Source organism: Prunus mume, linkage group LG4, assembly GCF_029339155.1.
Source record: "Prunus mume cultivar Tortuosa linkage group LG4, ASM2933915v1, whole genome shotgun sequence".
NCBI classification, from domain to species: domain Eukaryota; kingdom Viridiplantae; phylum Streptophyta; class Magnoliopsida; order Rosales; family Rosaceae; genus Prunus; species Prunus mume.
In genome coordinates, this window is record NC_142701.1 from 22254914 (window position 1) to 22273168 (window position 18255).

At 39.9% G+C, this 18255-nt stretch overlaps 2 protein-coding genes and 1 pseudogene across 5 annotated transcripts; all 3 read right to left on the minus strand.

The window, feature by feature from the left end:
• Window positions 1-35: 35 nt before the first annotated feature.
• LOC103329425 (pre-mRNA-processing-splicing factor 8A pseudogene) lies at window positions 36-7498 on the minus strand (annotated as a pseudogene). 3 transcript variants are annotated; one of them, XR_016126359.1, is made up of 2 exons: window positions 6488-6627; window positions 36-6396 (listed from the first exon to the last, which is right to left on the minus strand). The product of XR_016126359.1 is annotated as a pre-mRNA-processing-splicing factor 8A pseudogene, transcript variant X2 (transcript). The 3 variants fall into 3 exon arrangements; XR_016126360.1 differs by lacking the exon at window positions 6488-6627 and having other exon boundaries at window positions 36-6021; window positions 6242-6356; XR_001677654.2 differs by having other exon boundaries at window positions 36-7498.
• A 151-nt stretch (window positions 7499-7649) lies between these two features.
• LOC103329426 (putative dehydration-responsive element-binding protein 2H) lies at window positions 7650-8419 on the minus strand. The gene has a single exon (XM_008231897.3). It carries the CDS (start codon window positions 8417-8419, stop codon window positions 7829-7831), a length of 591 nt encoding a protein of 196 aa, XP_008230119.2. The 3' UTR covers window positions 7650-7828.
• Window positions 8420-12013: 3594 nt separating this feature from the next.
• XTH9 (xyloglucan endotransglucosylase/hydrolase 9) lies at window positions 12014-14745 on the minus strand. The gene is made up of 4 exons (XM_008231898.2): window positions 14392-14745; window positions 14087-14187; window positions 13358-13551; window positions 12014-12640 (listed from the first exon to the last, which is right to left on the minus strand). Exons 1-4 carry the CDS (start codon window positions 14564-14566, stop codon window positions 12220-12222), a joined length of 891 nt encoding a protein of 296 aa, XP_008230120.2. The 5' UTR covers window positions 14567-14745; the 3' UTR covers window positions 12014-12219.
• Between the last annotated feature and the right edge of the window lie 3510 nt (window positions 14746-18255).

Consider the following 18255-nt stretch of genomic DNA (forward strand, 5'->3'; position numbering starts at 1 on the left):
TAGAAAACATAAACTCGTAAGGAAGACAACAAACATATGAACAAAACAAATAGATTCAAATGGGCTACTTACGCTATCCAGTAAAATACTAAACTTTCTATTCTACAGACAGTGATTATGACAAGAATGATGAGTATGGTGATTGGAAAAACATAACCTTGTACACCTTGGGCCTTGCATTCCAGAAAAAAAATATTTATGCGAAGTTATCGTCCCGAACGACTTCTCTGTCACCCTCCTCCAAGTTGCTGAACTGCAGGAAATGGGTGGGCCGGTGGTCCTGGTCATAATACTCCTTGGGTATCCCAAGCTTGATGTCATACTTCATACCAGACGTAAGCTTCGTCCCCATGAAATTGTAGTTCCATGAACCAATATCTGGTATCATGAAGAAACCAAGAAATTTGTCGCTGAGAAGCATCTGAACCTTCTCATAATGAGTTGGAAGGTATCCCTGTGGAGTTATATCACCTTCGCTGCCTTGTCTATTGACTTGACGTCCCCATTTATAACCAGGTGGAGTGAGTTTATATGCAGTTAACGAGCAGGAACCTGGAGTGAAACTGCAGGTTAAAATGATGCACTTCTCCAAATTCCATTGCGTGTTGCTGTCTAACATCTTCGCATGAGATATGACATCATGATGAGAAAGCTGCGGATGCTCATTTGGCTGCGTGTGCATCCATCCCAAAGGCTCCAAATCATTGAGGAAATCATTCTTAGGAAGAACTGATGAGAGATAAACCTGCTGGCTGGTTCCCTTCTGAGGTGGCATGACAATGCAGCAAACTTCCTTGACCTGAGGGTTGTCAGGAGGGCTTACACCGTATAAGTAACCAGCAATTTGCGTCCTCAGATCTGCAATGCCGATAAACTTTTTCAAGATGTTCTTCGGAATAATATAAGTGTAACCCGTTTCCTTTATCTCTTCCGAATTCACGTATAAATGATTGACTCGCAAGAACAGATTTGCAGCAGACTTTGCTCTCTCACGCCAATCAGTTTTGGACCCAGATGCTTTTTGCTCATAAGGACTCGTAGTGGTGACAATAAGTTCATCACCATGCACATTTGTAGTCCTTGTCGCGACTGCTGTCAGCTGACTTGCTTCTTTAGCCTGTTTCTCAATTTCTGCAATCTGTTGCCTCTGTTGAGAAGGTGGGGTAATCTCAGCTCCAAGTATGATATCACGAATCTCAGACTGTGTCAGGGCCGATGTATTCACATTGTTCTTTGTTGCATAATCTGATAGTATGACATCTCTTAGAGCAACCTCGACCTTCATCCATTGATCATCAGAAAGAGAAGGCCAGATGTGGTGTGGCTCAGTGATTACTGTTCTGTCAGGCTTCAACAACATATTCGCCTTAACACTGTTCACATGTAGTGCGCGAAGGATCAGAATGAGCCGGGAGAATGCAGTGCATGATAAAATACTCTTCAACCAATCATCATAAATGTTGAAAAGAACCATCTGCGGCTCAGTGGCCTTTACTACCGGATCATTAAATTTCACATTCTTCAAGCAAGCCTGGAAAGGAAGTTGCAGTTCACTTCCTTTTATGACTATGTTGGGGAAATCCAGTAAGTGAACCTCCAACGGGTCCAGCATTCCCTTACGAGTGACAATAATTTGCTTTGGCTGTTCTTCAACAGGTAGAGAACGCACAAGCGCAGCAACTTCTTCTGCGGTTTTCCACTTAGCCAACTGACCAAGTCGCTTCTGCCCTGCCCACACACTTGTGTGAATGACCTTCAAGAATAGCTGCCCAGTCCTTGGATTGAATATGAAAATAGCACCATTGATGGGTTTCGTAGTCACATTTCCTTCATATGTTTTATGGATTGTAACACGATACACATTAGTGTCATCAACAAACCAAATAAGTTGATTGCTGAAGATCTCCCCATAGTTTTGGGAAGATAAATAGGGTTCCGTAGGCTCAGATGAATACAACTGCAATCCTTTCCTTATCCGCTCCCTCAAGACATACAAAGCTGGATTTGACTTCATGATCTTGTTCATTGCCTGTTGAAGTAGTGGTTTTGACCCAGCAAACCAGTTACCAAACGCAGAATGTAAGTTATAAGCCAAATCAATACCAATCACCACCCCTGTGGGAGAAGGATAAATAGACATGTTGTCAGTTGTGTAATCCATAAACTTGGCTCGAGTGTAACGTTCAATGTCATGAGAATCATAGTCTCCCCAACGGAGTTGTACATCTATCCAGTACTTATTGCTTGCTTTCTGATCGAACACATCCTTTGTTTCAGCCACAAGACTAGGTTTTGACATTGCCCATCTATGGGCAGCAAAGAGAAGAATGTCAGCACAGGAGCTGTTCATTTTGTAACTTTTCCTCGGATGTATAGTTTCCTTCTGCACAGTTTCAATTTCCAAAGCATCCAGCTCCTGATCCAAAGCCTGACAGAGATCCATGACAACACTTTCATGAATCTTCTGCCACAAGTGGGCTCGAAATATCTGAATCAATGATATCTTCAAGGTTGGGATCTTCCCATGCATAAAAATTCCTGTCAGATCTAGCTGCACTTGGAAACCCACATATACATTGGCCCGATTTATGGTTGGCGACCACCAAAGGGTGAACCTACGATTGGGGATTTGGTTGAGCCCAGATCTTTGTGCATTGGTTAACTTCTTAAACTTCATAGATTCCTCAAAGCCAGATGCCTTCTCCCAAAAAAGACCCTCCCAAGTAGGGAAGTATGTTCCTTTGAATAAGGTGTGCTCAAGTATTCCCTCAACACCTCCAAGAGCTTGGATAACATCGGTTCTATAGTTGTTCAAGTTCCACAATTTTCCATCATGCCTCTGGTGTGTCCACCAGAACGGATTCTGCTTCAAGACCTGGTACTGCTTAAACTCTGTGCGAACTCTCCACCCTTTGTCATAAGCTAAAGTGTGACGGTCCTTCTGGAACAAAGTATTTATGCGAGGTACTCCCCTATCCCATGAATCTTCCAAATCTTCAAGGGTTAGACGCCGATTTTGTGCCTGAGCTTCCTGCCTTTTCATTGCATATTCTGCCCAAACACGCTGTGAATCTATAAATTCACTCTCCCATGGCTGTATGTAACGGTAAAGATTTGGAATCAGCTGGTCCTCATCATGACTCATTCCACTCCTAAAGTGCGTCACACCAAAATCTGTCTGCTGTCTGTATCTGAGGTCACTTTGTGGAATCAGTATGTGACCCATAGATAACATGCCAAGACCTCCAATTTCTTTTGGCGTGTAAAAGATGACAGGTGGAAACCTGCTCGGCATTTTCGAATTCAATCCAATCTTAATACGAGTCTGAATTTTATTTTCACATTTCACCAGCAAATCCAACAGCTCTTGTGTATGCACAGTTGCTTCACGGAAGTAAGTCATAAGACCGATAAGGGCTGTATTCCATTTGTTGACTACTTTTGTGAATGTTGTGGACCCTGAGGACATAAGGATCTGCCTCACACGATTCTCAAACACCTTCATCTGTTCATCATCAACTCGTAAGAAAGCAACTGCAGTCCTCTCCTTTGTCTGCTCATTCTGCAAATTCCAAACTCCATCTCTCGTGCTGCTAAATGCTTCCTGACTCATTCTTATCTTGGGAAGTATCCTAATTTCAAACCCGCACAAACTGAAGAGCAAATTTGGATTATCCTTGCTGTAAACAGAAACAAAGCTGTTTTCCCACTCCAAAGTTGTGACACTTCGAGGAAGACGGTTCTTCATATCCCAGAAAACGCTCCTCCCAAGATTTACATCATGTTTCATGAGCCTCATTCTGGCATCTCTTGGCCAGCACTTCTTATTATTATATCCAACCATATTTTCATTATTGGGATCTGGATGCTCAGTCAGATATCTCTGGATAAGGTCTCTAGCCTCCTCGTGAGTGAAGCAGAACAGCATATCCACCCTGTCTATATATCGAGAGTACAGCCTGATAGGATGCCGAGTCTCAACCTTTGTGTTCTGATAAGTAGTGAACTCATTTGGCATCTGCTGTGGACCCGCAATCTCACTGGCACGAGTCAATCCAAGAAGTAACAGATCCACAACAAGCCCGTAATATTGCACCACAAATGATGCAAACTGAAGACCACGTATAAGACCATAAGAATTTGTATGATTCATATCTTTGTAACACAATAACACATTGTTTTTCGCAGTGATATAATCAGCAAGATACCTGTCAAGAATCAGACCTAGAAGCCGATTTAGCATTGTCAAGTCAATCTTTTCAAAGAACTTCTCAAACCTAGTCTGAAGCATCACCACACACTGCCCCTCACTTGTGTCCCATATACTCTGTAAATTGTTTATTCCCTGACACCATTTATAAACCAACAGTGGGGGTGGCTCTGAATCTGCAGGCTTGATCCAGTTTGGGAAGAGATGCCTTTTGTCAGCCTCATACCATAAATATTGATCAAGATATGCATCTGTAATCTTCTCAAGAGGATCAATCTCATAAACTGGTATGAGAACGCTGTACAAATTCATGAACTGTATGCCAACTTCTTTGAAGGAACGCTGACTGAGCAAGTGGCGCTTTATTCGTGACAAAGCTTCATGTGGGTTATCATAGGCTTGTTCAATGAGACCCAGTTCCTCTCTTTGATGCTGGTTCAATCTTACAGCCACAGCGTAAGATTCCTTCAACCTCTCGAGAGCAAGGATAAGTAGCTTTGTATCGTGCTTGTATGACAAAGGGGGGAACTTAATGTGGATGAACTTTCTTGACTCCAACCAATGTGCAGTTGTCGTGTACATTGCAACTCCCTCTTCTGGTGTAATATACGGACCATCTTTCAGATAATTGTGTTGTCGTTCCTGCTCTGCCTTTAGCCAAAGGCGAGTCAATCTCCCAAGATTTTTCAGACAAACTGTCTTATCCACTGTAGCGCCTCTTCTTATACGTTCACGATTATAATGAGCAACATTTGTCCACCAATCGGCCTTTGACTTGACATAACGAAGAATCATATTCTCTATGGGAACTGGCAAACCAGGAACCTTCCAAGGAATATTTGCCTTCCAACAACGCCATGCCTCACTGAGATGCTGCAATATAGCCTTGGCCTTATTTTGCTTGATGCCCTCTGGCATGGCATCAAGAACATCATGCATGACAGCAGCTCGAAGCTCCAAGTCAAAATGGCTTTCGACACGCTGCTTAGTTACAGTCTTTGCCACTCCTTTTGAATGGCGCCCTTCAAATTGTCGGGCAAGTAAATTTCCCAACCACCTTTCCAGAAGAGGTACTATGCCACGAAGGAAGAACAACCACACCCTCCACATTGGTGCCCAGAAGCCACATCCGGGTCCTCTCCCTACTGGCCCAGTATTGAACCGGTAGTAAATCAAGTGCTTCAAATCTTTGGACATTCTAATCTGCCGCATCAACCTGTACTTGTAACGGTACATGCCAGTCAACTGACCAACATGGGAAAATATGTACTGCAGGCCGTCAGCCAATTGGAAGGCATCAACATTACCCAAACGGAACTGGACATGGGCATCAACTACAAGCTTTGTCAACCGCAAGATTTCACGACAGAGATGAAAAGCATTACCAAACCGAGATTTCTTACGCTCTTTTGTTGTCAAGGTTTTCACAGGCTTCAGATTAAAATTATAATCAAGGTGAAGGTAATTCAAATTCTTCCTATGGATCAATAGATTTAGCATGTTATATCCCTGCTTACAGACTTGAAGACCCGCTTCAACCCAATCAAGTTCTGTAGTTTGGAAAAATTTGGTACCTTTAAGAGATCTAAACAGATGCGTCTTCTTATGAGCCTTGGGTGGTCTATGATGCAGCTCATTCAACACAAAACTTTTCAACAATTTCTGATAGCTGACCCGAACTTTAACTGGATACGAGGGAGGGCAGTGCTCTTTATACCATTCAGACACAAGAGGTATATCCTCTGCCCGTCTCGTCCGACCAGATCTCATGTTGAAAGGGCGTGGGGCAAACAGCAAGGAAATTCCTGCAGCTGTGGTGTCAGTATAAAGCTGAGTATCATTCAAAAACGGTTCCAACCCTTTCGGCAAAACAAAACCATCATCTTCCTCCTCCTCATCATCATCATAAGTTTTCTTTGTGTTAGTGCTCAGTATTGGGTGTATCAGTGGATCATAACAAAACGCAGGTATATCAGGATCCTCAGTTTTTATGTACATAACCATGGGAGTACGATAAACAGAAAGCTTTACCTTCCTAGGTCTATTGTTGTAGAGATGAGGGAATGCGATTCTGTACTCAGTTCGGAGAGGCGACCGGATAATGAGTTTGTTTATGTCATTAAACTCATTCCAGTCCTCATCCCCTTTCTCCATGCCCCTATACAAAGGTTCAAACTTGGGTCCACCTGGTATACACATATTAAGAGCTTTGGCAGTTAAAAAAGACTCCCTATCAAACAAGTAAAAATAATTGCGGTCAACCAAATCGGAAAGTACCTGCCCTGCAAACCGGTGAAGCGTTTCCATAATCGGAAGCGAGAGATACCACCTGCGATAACTTGGACCGTTGATGAGCTTTGTCTTCACCAGAGGCTTATGGTCATAAAACCAAGAACACACAGCAGAGTCTTCTTCTTCATCCAACTCCAGTTGAATTGGCTCCGGCAGATCAACAATTTCCAACAGATTATCAGCATAGTCTAACGGAGGCTCCTCGTCATCGAATGGTGGAAACCGCATTCTCTTGAATTGCCGACGATCCCTCTTCTCCCTCCTCATCATAATCCACATTGTCCCCCACTGAGCCAAATATATCGGCTCGACAACCAACGGCACTTCGTTCACGAAAGTTATTGCTCCACTTACATGGTACAAAACCTTAACTTCACTGGTCTGCTCCCATGGCATTGGCATATTCTCGAGCAGCTTGTAGACAGCATGAGGAACAAACTTAAGCGCTCCCAAGTACACTCGCTTATCATGTTTAAATCTCTTCGACGACATGTCCCCGTGATCTCTAAGCACCTTCCTCGCGTGTTCCGCAGGCATGTCCTCCTTCTCCGCCTCGACAAAGCCGAACTTTCGCTTAGTGCCGTACCGCTTCGATTCGAGCTTCTGCCATGTCCGAGCCCTCTCAAAGAGGGCGGGCTCCGCCATCGGCGGTGGAAGAACAGACGATGCGACGGTGCCAGGTGGCGCAATTTCGCCGTTGCTCTGCATACTACTGCGAAACAGAGGAAGAAACCAAATCGAATTGTGAACCAAATATTAAGGTGTGGGAAAATCTTCACGAGCACTGTGTTTCTGCGTGAAGAAGTTTTCTGGAGCTTTAATGCCGGTTTGGGATTTCCAGGGTTTTGTGGGGGGGTTTTGGTTTTGCTCTTGAAGTCGGGTTTGGTTTGCGGTTTATATAGATTTCGCTTGAGAGATTTACCGCCTTTAACATGTACTCCTTTGCTTTTGATAGTAGGATTCCTATGGACTTCAGGACAACCCACTAACAAAATTACATTTAAAACCATTATTAGCCTTTATTTTTTTTATTTTTTATTTTTCCTTTTCTTGTTGGGAAAGCATTAGCCTTGGCTTTTATTTAATTTCTAATTTTTTTCCTCTTCTCCTTTGCTTTTATTAGCCCTGGGAAAGGTAAGAAGCTCTATACTCCAAATGAGAATTGAAACTAAAAATTTAAAAATTGCTTGTCTCCCAATTACAGTTATCAAAATTCCTGTCATCTCCCACGTACAATATGAAAATCCACCCTCCACCATCACCCAACCCAAGTATGTATACTAAAAATGTACATCATAATGCCCGAGAAGGTCAGAGACTGACTCTTCATTCATCTTCTCCATCCTCATTCGTTTGATCTTGATTCATCGTCGTATCCTCATTCTCTACATTAGGGGAAAGATAATTCACCTTTCCCTGAGCAGCACACTCCTCCGAGTGGTCTGATCTTCCTGAGGATTCTGAACCTGCAGAGGTTGCTAACAAGGAAGGCGCTGAAAGAGTTGCCCTAGAAGAAGGATCCTTTGACAAACTGGAAATTGATATATTAGGAAAGTTAAGGCGCGCGGCAGAACCATACATGGCCCTTGCAGCTTCATCATAAGCAAGTGCAGCTTCAATTGCAGTTGGGAAAGTACCCAGCCAGAGCCTACTGCCCCTGTTTGGTGCCCGAATTTCTGCAACCCACTTGCCCCATGTCCTCTGCCTAACACCTCTGTAGTTACAACGAGAGTTCTCAGGCCCACCTTTACCCTTCATGCATCCCTTCTTTGATCCCTTGGCTGGTACTCTACGAATTGGTTTACTTTCATCGTTGCACGAATCCAGATGGTCGTTATATGCTTTCCACTTCGCAAGAGTCTCAGCCACAGGATTAGATCCATCCTGTCTCGGATCTGTTTTGACCAACTTGGTCATGCAGTTAACTTTTGTACTGAACAGGAAATACAATGAGCCACCTGCCAATATTAGAAAGAAGGCTTTGTCTTTAGAGATAATCTTTATTTCAAAAGCGACACTTAATTACTGGCCAAATTTGCTTCAGCTACGCCAACCTTAGAGAAAACTAAAGAAAAAGCAACACCTCGAAACACCACCTAGCGCAATGCCCATAATCAAACCAACATACGGGCACGCAAAACCGCCAACATAAAATGCAACCACATATCCTTTAATTACTCATTCAGTATACAGACACTAAACCTAAGTCTTCCCAGGATTAAAACAGCAGAGAGTAAACACAAAGAAAGAAACCATAAATTATATTCAGAAGAGATCCTACAATGCTAGGAAGACTGTTAGGCCTCTCGAAGCTTCCAATAATTCCATCATTTGTACAAAACAATGGAAAAATGACCTCCATCTACTCCAAATTCAAAAACATGATTGTGGCATATTGCGTTTGGATACATGGAACACAAAATAGGAAGATGCAAAAAGATCACTAGTTTGACTTTTTCAGGCAAACAATTCCAACACCGACATCAATTTCTCTTTCATTTTCCCGCACAAACCATTTAAATTAAACATTCTGTCAACTAAGAATTTCCATTTGTTATTGACAATACTCTTCCAACACACAAATAAACAAAAACTAACTCAATTGACAATCTTGCTAGAGCCGCAAGCTTGCCGCTATACACAAAATCATAATAGCAAAATTATGAAACAAAAATTATATTTGAAATAAATTCAAAACTGGACTGGATTTACGTACTCAGTGAAAATAACCAAGCATAGATCTCATCAAATTTGACAACAAAAGTAACAAGCAAGAATTGGAGAAGGAAAAAGTTACCTTCTTTTGCTCCGGGACCCCCTACCCTTGTGTCTCAAGGGGTCTGAGCTCAGAAGAGAAAAATGGTCAAAGCTTCATAGAAAGAGTATTTGGGGCTGAAGAGAGGGCTAGGCGACGACAGTGACAACTGACCAAGCAGTAATTGTGAAGAAAAAAGAAAAGCCCTAACCGCCCCAATTTGCCCCCAAATGAATTGTAATCTTTTTATCTCGCTCTCCATCTTCGGCTTTTTCTTAATTTAAAATTTGAATTTTGAACCCAAGTCCCAGCCCAAGTTGTTAGCTACAAGATGCCCAATAATCCTTGGGCTGAAAAACCCAAATGTTTCAGGAAAGTTTTGTTTTATTTATTTTGTTATGTTAATTTTGAATGTCACATGATCTGGTTTGTCTTTGATGTTGGATCAATTATATTGGTTTCCTATTTTTATAGTCTAGGGTTTTAGCTCTATACGTACTTATTTTGTAACTTATTTATATCTGTTTTTTTTTTTATACAAACGATGATCTACTTTAATTTAATCTAAACTACGGGGAGGGGGATTCGATCTCGTGCAAAGTGAGGAGACATTAGCTCTAATCAACTTGGCTAAGCCTATATCAGCTATCTTGTATCTGTTTTTGAATTATTCCAAATTTGATATAACTTTAATAAAATATAATTCAGTGTCTCAAAATTCATTTCTATTAATTATGAAAGTGTTTCTCTAATATCATTGCTAGAATCTTGGTTTCTTGTTCCTTTGGATTCTCTGCCATGACATGTGATCAACATTTTTTGTGTGTGGTTCCATTAATGATCAATAGCAGCTCTTCCATGCCAAAGCAAAACATGGTTGATTTCTACTTGTTGGGATTAATATGAGCCCCTTTGTCTGTTCTTGTCGCCTCTAATTACATATAATATTCTCTTAAAGCATCTTATAATGTATGCTTCTATATATATATATATATATATATATATATGTATAATGTTCATTTTCTGTTCAACAAGTTGACAAAACCACTTTAAGCTTATTTTACATTTAGCTCTGTCTCCCACTTTCATCAGTGCCATGAGCCCCTTCAGTACATGATGAACTCAAATTTGATGCCTATCAACCACCATCATTGTCTTCTCTAGATCTTGATGCTTCACTTGTTTTTTGTCCTCAATGATCAAATTCAAAGCTTTTCCACCCATAAAAAAGATTGGTGGGTGTTAATGGGGCCTGATGTGTTTTACTCTGAGAATTAATTATTGCCTTTATTATTTCCTGATCTACCACCTCATCTTGTATCTCTTAAATGAGTGGTAGCTCCATCTCATCATAGCAATAGAAAAGAAAAAGAATACATGTTAAATCAGTCAAGCTTTGTGTTTAACCAAAAAGAAAACACGACAGAAAGCAGAGTTACTGTTATATTTAACCCATCTACAGCAGAGGACGCTCCTCAAACAGAAAAATTTATGTGCAACGGAACATAGTATTCTTTTGCTATCTCCGGTCAAGTGGAAAAGTTATGATTGATTAAAGATAACAAAACAAATATATCTCTGTTCCACACAAGTTTTTCTCCTCGGTAAGTAAGTCATTTGATTTGATTCTTGTGAAATGGCTCCTTTCAGCTTTTGTGTTTTTCCATTATTTACTCTGGACCAGATTAATTCATCTGAGTGGAAAACCATCACCTTCTTCCAACCCCCTTTCATGTCCTATCTTTTGTATGGGACCTAGGAGCTTTGGATTATGTCATGAATCCACCAAAAACCAGCAAAGTTATCCCAAGTTACAGTAGCTAGGTTATCCTGAAGAGAAAGGAACCTATATGATCCTCAAATTTAAATTATTGGTCCCCCATCTAAACAAGGTGCTACTTAACTCAATCATGCAAGCTAGTCCATAATGCTAGGTTTTAATTTCTACACAAGTTTCACGTGTTTGTGGCAGAGGTAATAAGAAAGCTCTGGCCCAGCAGTATAGGAAGAGTTAGGAAACAACAGTCTTTCAACCCTTGAAAGAAGAAAGCTTGAATTCACGAGAAAAGTTAAAGAGAAGCTTTCAAACTGTATTCTTGTGACCTTCCTTGCTTAATTTGATTTCTTCCCAACACAGATTGTCTAAAATGCATGTCAAGCATTGTCATATCACTTTGAAAAAACCAAGGCACAAAGAATGACCCTTTTACAAGGGAGAAGAAACCAAACCAATAATGCCATCACACATTCACATGGCCAATGACTTTCGGTTCTTTATTAACTTCTCTTTAATCATGACCGCCAAATGTTTTGGCCCATAATAACAAGTGTGATTTCATGCAAAATGAATTTATAACTTTAATGATTCATACATTCGAGATTCTAAGTTCGATTTCCATTTCCAATATGAACTTATTCATTGATATGAAACACTTAACCACTCGGCTTGTTAAAAAGCCAAGCCTTGCCTTGTTTCACTTTCATTGCCTTTCACCACTTGCCTTGAGGACTGACTGAAGAGGCTGGCCCACTACGAAAAAATGACATCCCAAATTTGGGGTCCACTATTTGTTTCTTTCAGGCATTTTCCTTCCCTGTCGCATAACTTTTTCCCATTCCCTACCTACTACCATCAACCATGATTGTTCTCCCCGTGACCTAAAAATTATACCAGGAAACTGTGAACGCATGCAAGCTAGCGATTTTGTACGATGTTTGGTAGTGAGCAGTAAGTCCCAGTATCACACAAGTAAAAATTTAAGGAAAAAAGAAAATTCATATTTCACATTGAAATTACCACGCCTATCATACAACCTGAGACCAAACAGAACAAAAGAAACGAACAAAGATTAAAAAAAACATGGAGCACATGTTTGTAGCTTTTTAATCCCCCTCCTTTTTTCGCCCTTTCTTTTATACAAAGTTCTTTTTTTCTCCTTCAATGTTCCCAAGGCCATGAACCCTAGTGGCGGTGATGAACACACTCAAGAGGTGTCACTGGAAACCTAGCAGAATCAGTGCAGTAGTCATAGAACATGTGGTGAGCCTTAACCCACACGAGCTGGTGGTTCTGGTGGAGATTGAGGGCTGACAATGTAGGCTCATCCCACCAATACTTCTGATCTCCACTGCTGCTGCACTTCTTTGCGTTATCTGCTGCTGCAAGAGAGACTGGGCACTCACAGGCATTGATTTCAAAGCCCTTGTAGGTTGCAATGAAGGGTGCATGGGACCAATCTGTCTTGACCCTACCACCTTGTGTGGCCCAGTCATCTGCATTCCATATTGAACTGTACACTCCCATAGCTTGGTCCTTGGGGAAGGGCACCCCTTTGTTTTCCATGTTGGTGTGGACTCTAATTGGTGTCTCATCCACTAGAAACCTGAACAAAACCAACAATTGAAGAATACATAAGTCAATCCAACATAAAACCTTGAGTGCAAAAGTAAAAATAGTCTAAACCCTACGAGCCCCTTAAATAAAAACTTATTTTCAACACAAGGAACCCACCAGAAGAAAGAATTATAGGCCCTTTTTTATTAAGATATAATTTTTCACTTTTACCGACATCAAGATGAGAACTCTGAGAAGAATATCAGATTTTTTATTTTTTAACCCAATGGGGTCTCTGTCAAACTCTTACAATACTACCTCACATATAAGACATGATGCAGTACGGCATATGGCAAAATGCCAAAGCCATTGCTTGCCCAGTGGCCCAAAACAGAGCAGACGACCCTACAGACATCATGCAAGATTCGTTCCCTTTTCCATGGTTTTTGTTGTTTTTGTTTTTCAACTTTATATTTAGACAGAGACTGATCTTTAGACACACGCTGCCTTCATGACACTGGCAGCTGGCTTTTGGAATATGAACTGCAGGATGCCTCTGCTCCATTGAAATCGTAATTACTAATGACCACTTATCACACATGTACACACAAATCTTTATTTATTATACACGTGATATTTTAAACTTGTCTAACTAATCTAATATTTGGAAGGGGAAAGTCAAACTTAAGTGCATGGAGACGAGCTCACTATCACCATGTATGCATATGTACACAGAAAATGTGACGAGAGAAGGTTAAGTGCTTACACTACTTGGCGCTGGTTCCAGAAGATAGAGTAGGAGTGGAACTCCGTGGTGGGGTCGAACCAAAGGTTCAATCTTTGCTCCCTGTTGCCGACACCATTCACATAAATGTTGGTCTGCACTGAGTAAGGTTCGCCTGTGGTGTTGCCCAGGAACTCAAAGTCAAACTCATTGTGAGATGGGCCGTCCGATGACATCTACACAAACAAATCAAGAAAAGGAAAACAGATTGAAGAATTAGATAAAAAATCACATCACCCATAAGACATGATATTAATATCAGTCAGTGCATATGAATGAGTAAAGGGGAATTGAATTTCAGTGTCAGAGTCTGATACATGGTAGTTGGTTCCATAAAAGCCAATTCAAAGTCACAAGATTTTCTATATATGGATTTGATTATCAAATGGATTAAGCAAGGAGAAAACAATTAGTGATAAGATTAGAACAAATTAATAATCAAATCAGGATTAGCAAAAATAAAAACTTCAAGAGAGTAAACAGAGCAGGTAAAGAGCTACTGGTAGTATCAGTAGTAGCGCAATGATGGGTCAAATAAAGCCTAGTCTAAAGAAATAGTACGTCAAATCGATCCACCACAACAAGCTGAGCTGTTTTCAACTTCCAAAAATTAATATTTTTTAAAGCAGAATATATCAGAAAATAATGGAATAAAGCAAAAAAGAATTGCTTTTTGTTCTGAAAAACACACTGGTAGTAGTGTTTACTCACATAGAAAGCAGTAACTGTTCCAGCAGAGTCACCCTCTACAAGCTTAATCTGAAGGCTTACTTTGCCAAACAAATACTTGTTCTTGGACTGAAACCCAGCTCCTGAAATTTCAAACCCACCATCATATTAGTCAAGCAGCAGGAGGAGCAAGCATTATTCAAGAAAACAACCATTTTTGTTCTGCATAATGAACCAAAATAACAGAGCTTTTTTTGGGTAAAAAACAGAGCTTGATGCTCTGCTTCAAAAACTCTAAAGAAACCATTAGAGGTAGAGATTGATTTTCTAAAGAAAATGGTATATACCAGAGAAGTTGTCAAGTTTCATGTGAACGAGCTCTCCTTCATGGGTGAAATGATCGAAAGCCCAGGTAGGCTGGAAAAGCTCATCAAACTTAGCTGAGCTAACCAGACCCACCAATGCAAAACCCACAAACACACACAGAAACAGAGACATAATTTTAAAAGCTGAAACTGCCATGGAAGAAGAAGAAGATATTAGAGAAAGAGAGAGAGACAATGAAGCTTTCTTCTTCTTCAACTCTGAAATGCTCTCAGTCCCGAGTCTGGAGAGAAACACGAAAAACACTGCCTTTTATAGCCCGTTTGAATTGGCTTCTCTCACAAGCCCCTTCACCAATTTCACTGTCCACGTCACTCAATTCCAGTCACCAGCCACGTATGATTTCAAATTTCGATAAATACACCTCAAGAGATTAAAAATGTAGCCGTTACTCTGTTCTCTGTGAGGCCCTCCCACTGATTAGCTGGCCAAAGCTGTGAGGCTCTGGAGGGGCACTACTGCCCTTCGGTACGACATGTCCATGCCCTAAAGCGGGGTACAGATCTTCCAATGAGGCCACGACACGTAGGAAACTCCAGCTGGTTCACTGACGAGGCCAGCTGTCAATGAAGCATCACTTGGTGGTATTGGAGGAAAAGCAGAGGAATGGAGCAGGTTTTTTTTTCCTCAGCATCACTTTATCTTTGTTTTTTGTTTTGCTTTGAGTAATGACAGTGCCAGCTCAGTACAATCGCACTATGCAATGCTATAATGGCAATAAAACCTTTGTTTTCTGGGTTCTTGGGATGGGGGCCATATTTTGGAGAATTTTTATCATTATTATTTTTTATTTTAGTCAGAACATTATTGTGTACGGACATTTAAAATGAGATCATGGGTGATAATTTGATGCAAGATATGACATGATTCGAATTCAATATAAAGTTAGGCCCGGTTTAAGTGGAGGGATTTAAAAGAAATGATTTAGATTTGAGAATAAGCCTGAATTTGCTATAAAGATAAGAACCGCATTAGACGGGAGGTAATATAGTATGAAAATGATTACATGGAAGGAATGAGTTGAAATCCATTTATCTTCTATTTTTTTTATTGTGCAAAGCTTGACATACATGAATTGTACTAACCTAAACGAACAAGTTTACCTATAATCTAAATCCATTCTCTAAATGGAGAATTCGGGTTATACCAATACAAATATGTCGCGTTATGGTTATAAGTACTTAACAACTTGAGAAGCTGATACGCCAATATAAATGGCTAATTAGTATTCGTAAACCAAAATGCAATTCGATTGTCCTTAAGTATGGGCTGCCTTTTTTACCCCTACCTTGAAACATTGGCAGCATTTGTATTCCACATCATGGAAAAGCAATGTCGGATTTGATTAAATGAGTAGTAGTTGACTCAATTAAATATATATTGATGTGGAATATAATTTTGTTTTTTATAAATCCCTGTTATGGATTGGTTGAGGCAAGAGAAGCTGTCCACCATTGATATATATATTAAATTAAATATAGTATTCTATTTTTTTGTTCAGTTTATTTATTACTGTATCTGGTGTACAAAATAAAATCAACCTTTTACAATGTAACAGTGTATTTGTTCATCGTATAATCTATATATATACAGCAAAATATATAAAATATTCAAAATATCAGAGGATAATATGATAAATTTACACTAAATCAGATAATATATTTTATTTTTATGAAACACAACTACCAATTATCTTCTTTAATTCTAAAATAAATTTAAACTTTTTTTTTAAAAAAAAACCTATCACAAATGCAGAAGCACTTGCAGAAGAGGCTAGTATATTATATAAAAACAAATGATTGCAATTATGCTTTAGGATATTGGCCTACAGCCTTAGAAAAAGCTTCTGATAATAGAAAAAAGAAAAAGAAAAAGCTTATGATCATCCAATGGCATAGATCCACATGGCAAGAGATATTTTGTAGACATTGTACAACACAGCCGTTGAATTACTTGGCAGGGCCGCTGGCCCGCAGCGTTCAATTGGATGGGACTGGGACCAAAGAATTCACCACCCAAAAAATAAAAGAAAATGGTAAAGAATTTTGTACTTCTTTGGCAATAATAATGAGTTGAAAAAAATCAGGATTTCTATAAGAAATTATTGCATTTGGTGCAGCGAGATTTGTCTTGACATGGTTAAAGAAGGTGTTAGGTTCGATTGACACGAGTGATGAAGATGTTACATTTGTGATAAGAATTAATTATGGATTCTTGAAAAGTTAGCGATTAGTAATTGAATGGATTCAATCTTATACGTACACGAGAAAGGTAATCATAAAAAAGAAAAAAATTAGTTCTTCGTTCTTTTATCACTTAGGATTCGTGCAAGATGAAAGCTTATGCACGGTTTTGAACGAGAGAAGTGAGGAATTCTTAAAATTCGATAACGAGTGATAACAACGTATTCTTCTTTATTTTTTTAGTAAATGAATTATGCAAAAATATAGTAGGTGAGAGCAAGTGTAATTGCATTGATGGTTTCTTGCAAAGAAAGGGGGTTCCAGGCCTATATGATCCATCATATCTATAGGCTTATGAGGCAACATGACCATTACTGGGAAAGCAGTTGTAAGTGTACAATTTCACCAAAGCTCCCAATTTATTTGTGCCCACATTGATTCACATCAAATTGTAATTTGGGTTGCGCTCAATTTAAGTGGGAATTCAGGATTCACTCCTGCTTGCTGGGAATTCAAATTTCTTAACATAGAAAATGAATAAATAAAATAAAATGAAACAGTGAAATATTTAAAATCACGTGTCAGATTAAACAAGGACAGAGGGAGGTAGAGTGCACGCATGTTGGCATGAACATGTCTTTTCGGTCATGACGCCTTTTAATCCCACACACACTCTCAAAACTCTCACTCTTTTTTTCCTTTTTCCAACAAATACCCTATTTTATTGTATTCAATCCCAACCCAACCCAACCCAACCCCAACTTGCCCTATTTTATTATGTTAAATCCCAATCCAACCCCCACTTGGCCTAAAGTTCTGGCAATCACATCCGTACACGTAAGGCTAATGTTTGAGGAATGCTGACGTGTGTCTCGTTGATTGATTAGAATCTGAGGCTTCTCTGAGTCTAGCTTCCACAGGAATGAGGGAGGAGGCAGAGTGGGCACGTGAATTGTGTTTGAAATACTGAGGTCGGCTGGGATGGGATTGGGTGAAGGGGATGGGATTGGGTGGAGGTGACGGCTGTTTTCATTGGAAATCTCCAATGAAATGAAAAGAGCCAAATGGAAGAGCCAAATCGATCCCACAAACTCACACGTGATAGTATACTTTATAATATATATGTAATATGTATCATGCACGTTGAAGAATTTGATGCTCAAATCGTGAATCTTGTCACGCAAGGTCACATGCAAACAAACATTAGCTTAGCTCTCTCTCTCTCTCTCTCTCTCTCTCTCTCATAATCATATTGTTTGCAAATTGCAAGTGGCAACACAACCTGGATGCAATTAAAGACATTTTGGCTCTTGTTATTTACCATTTCGTGACTGAGATGCGATGTGATACTTGTTTTATGTGATTCGGATCATTTTTGTGGTGAATTTCTAGGTGACTAGATAATGTATGATCATAGATCAAATGTGCGTAGATAGATGATTTCCAACCATTGATCAAATGTGGGTTTCATAAGCCGCTCCAAATCGAATATCCGAAGATGGGAGATGACAAATAATCTGACATGCTAATAAAGATAGTAGGGCCTCTTCCCTTGATTGATTTGATGGCATATATGTATGTATGCCAATGTTACGAAGTTTCAATTAGATTAGACGAAAATGTATCATGATATGTATCAAAGTT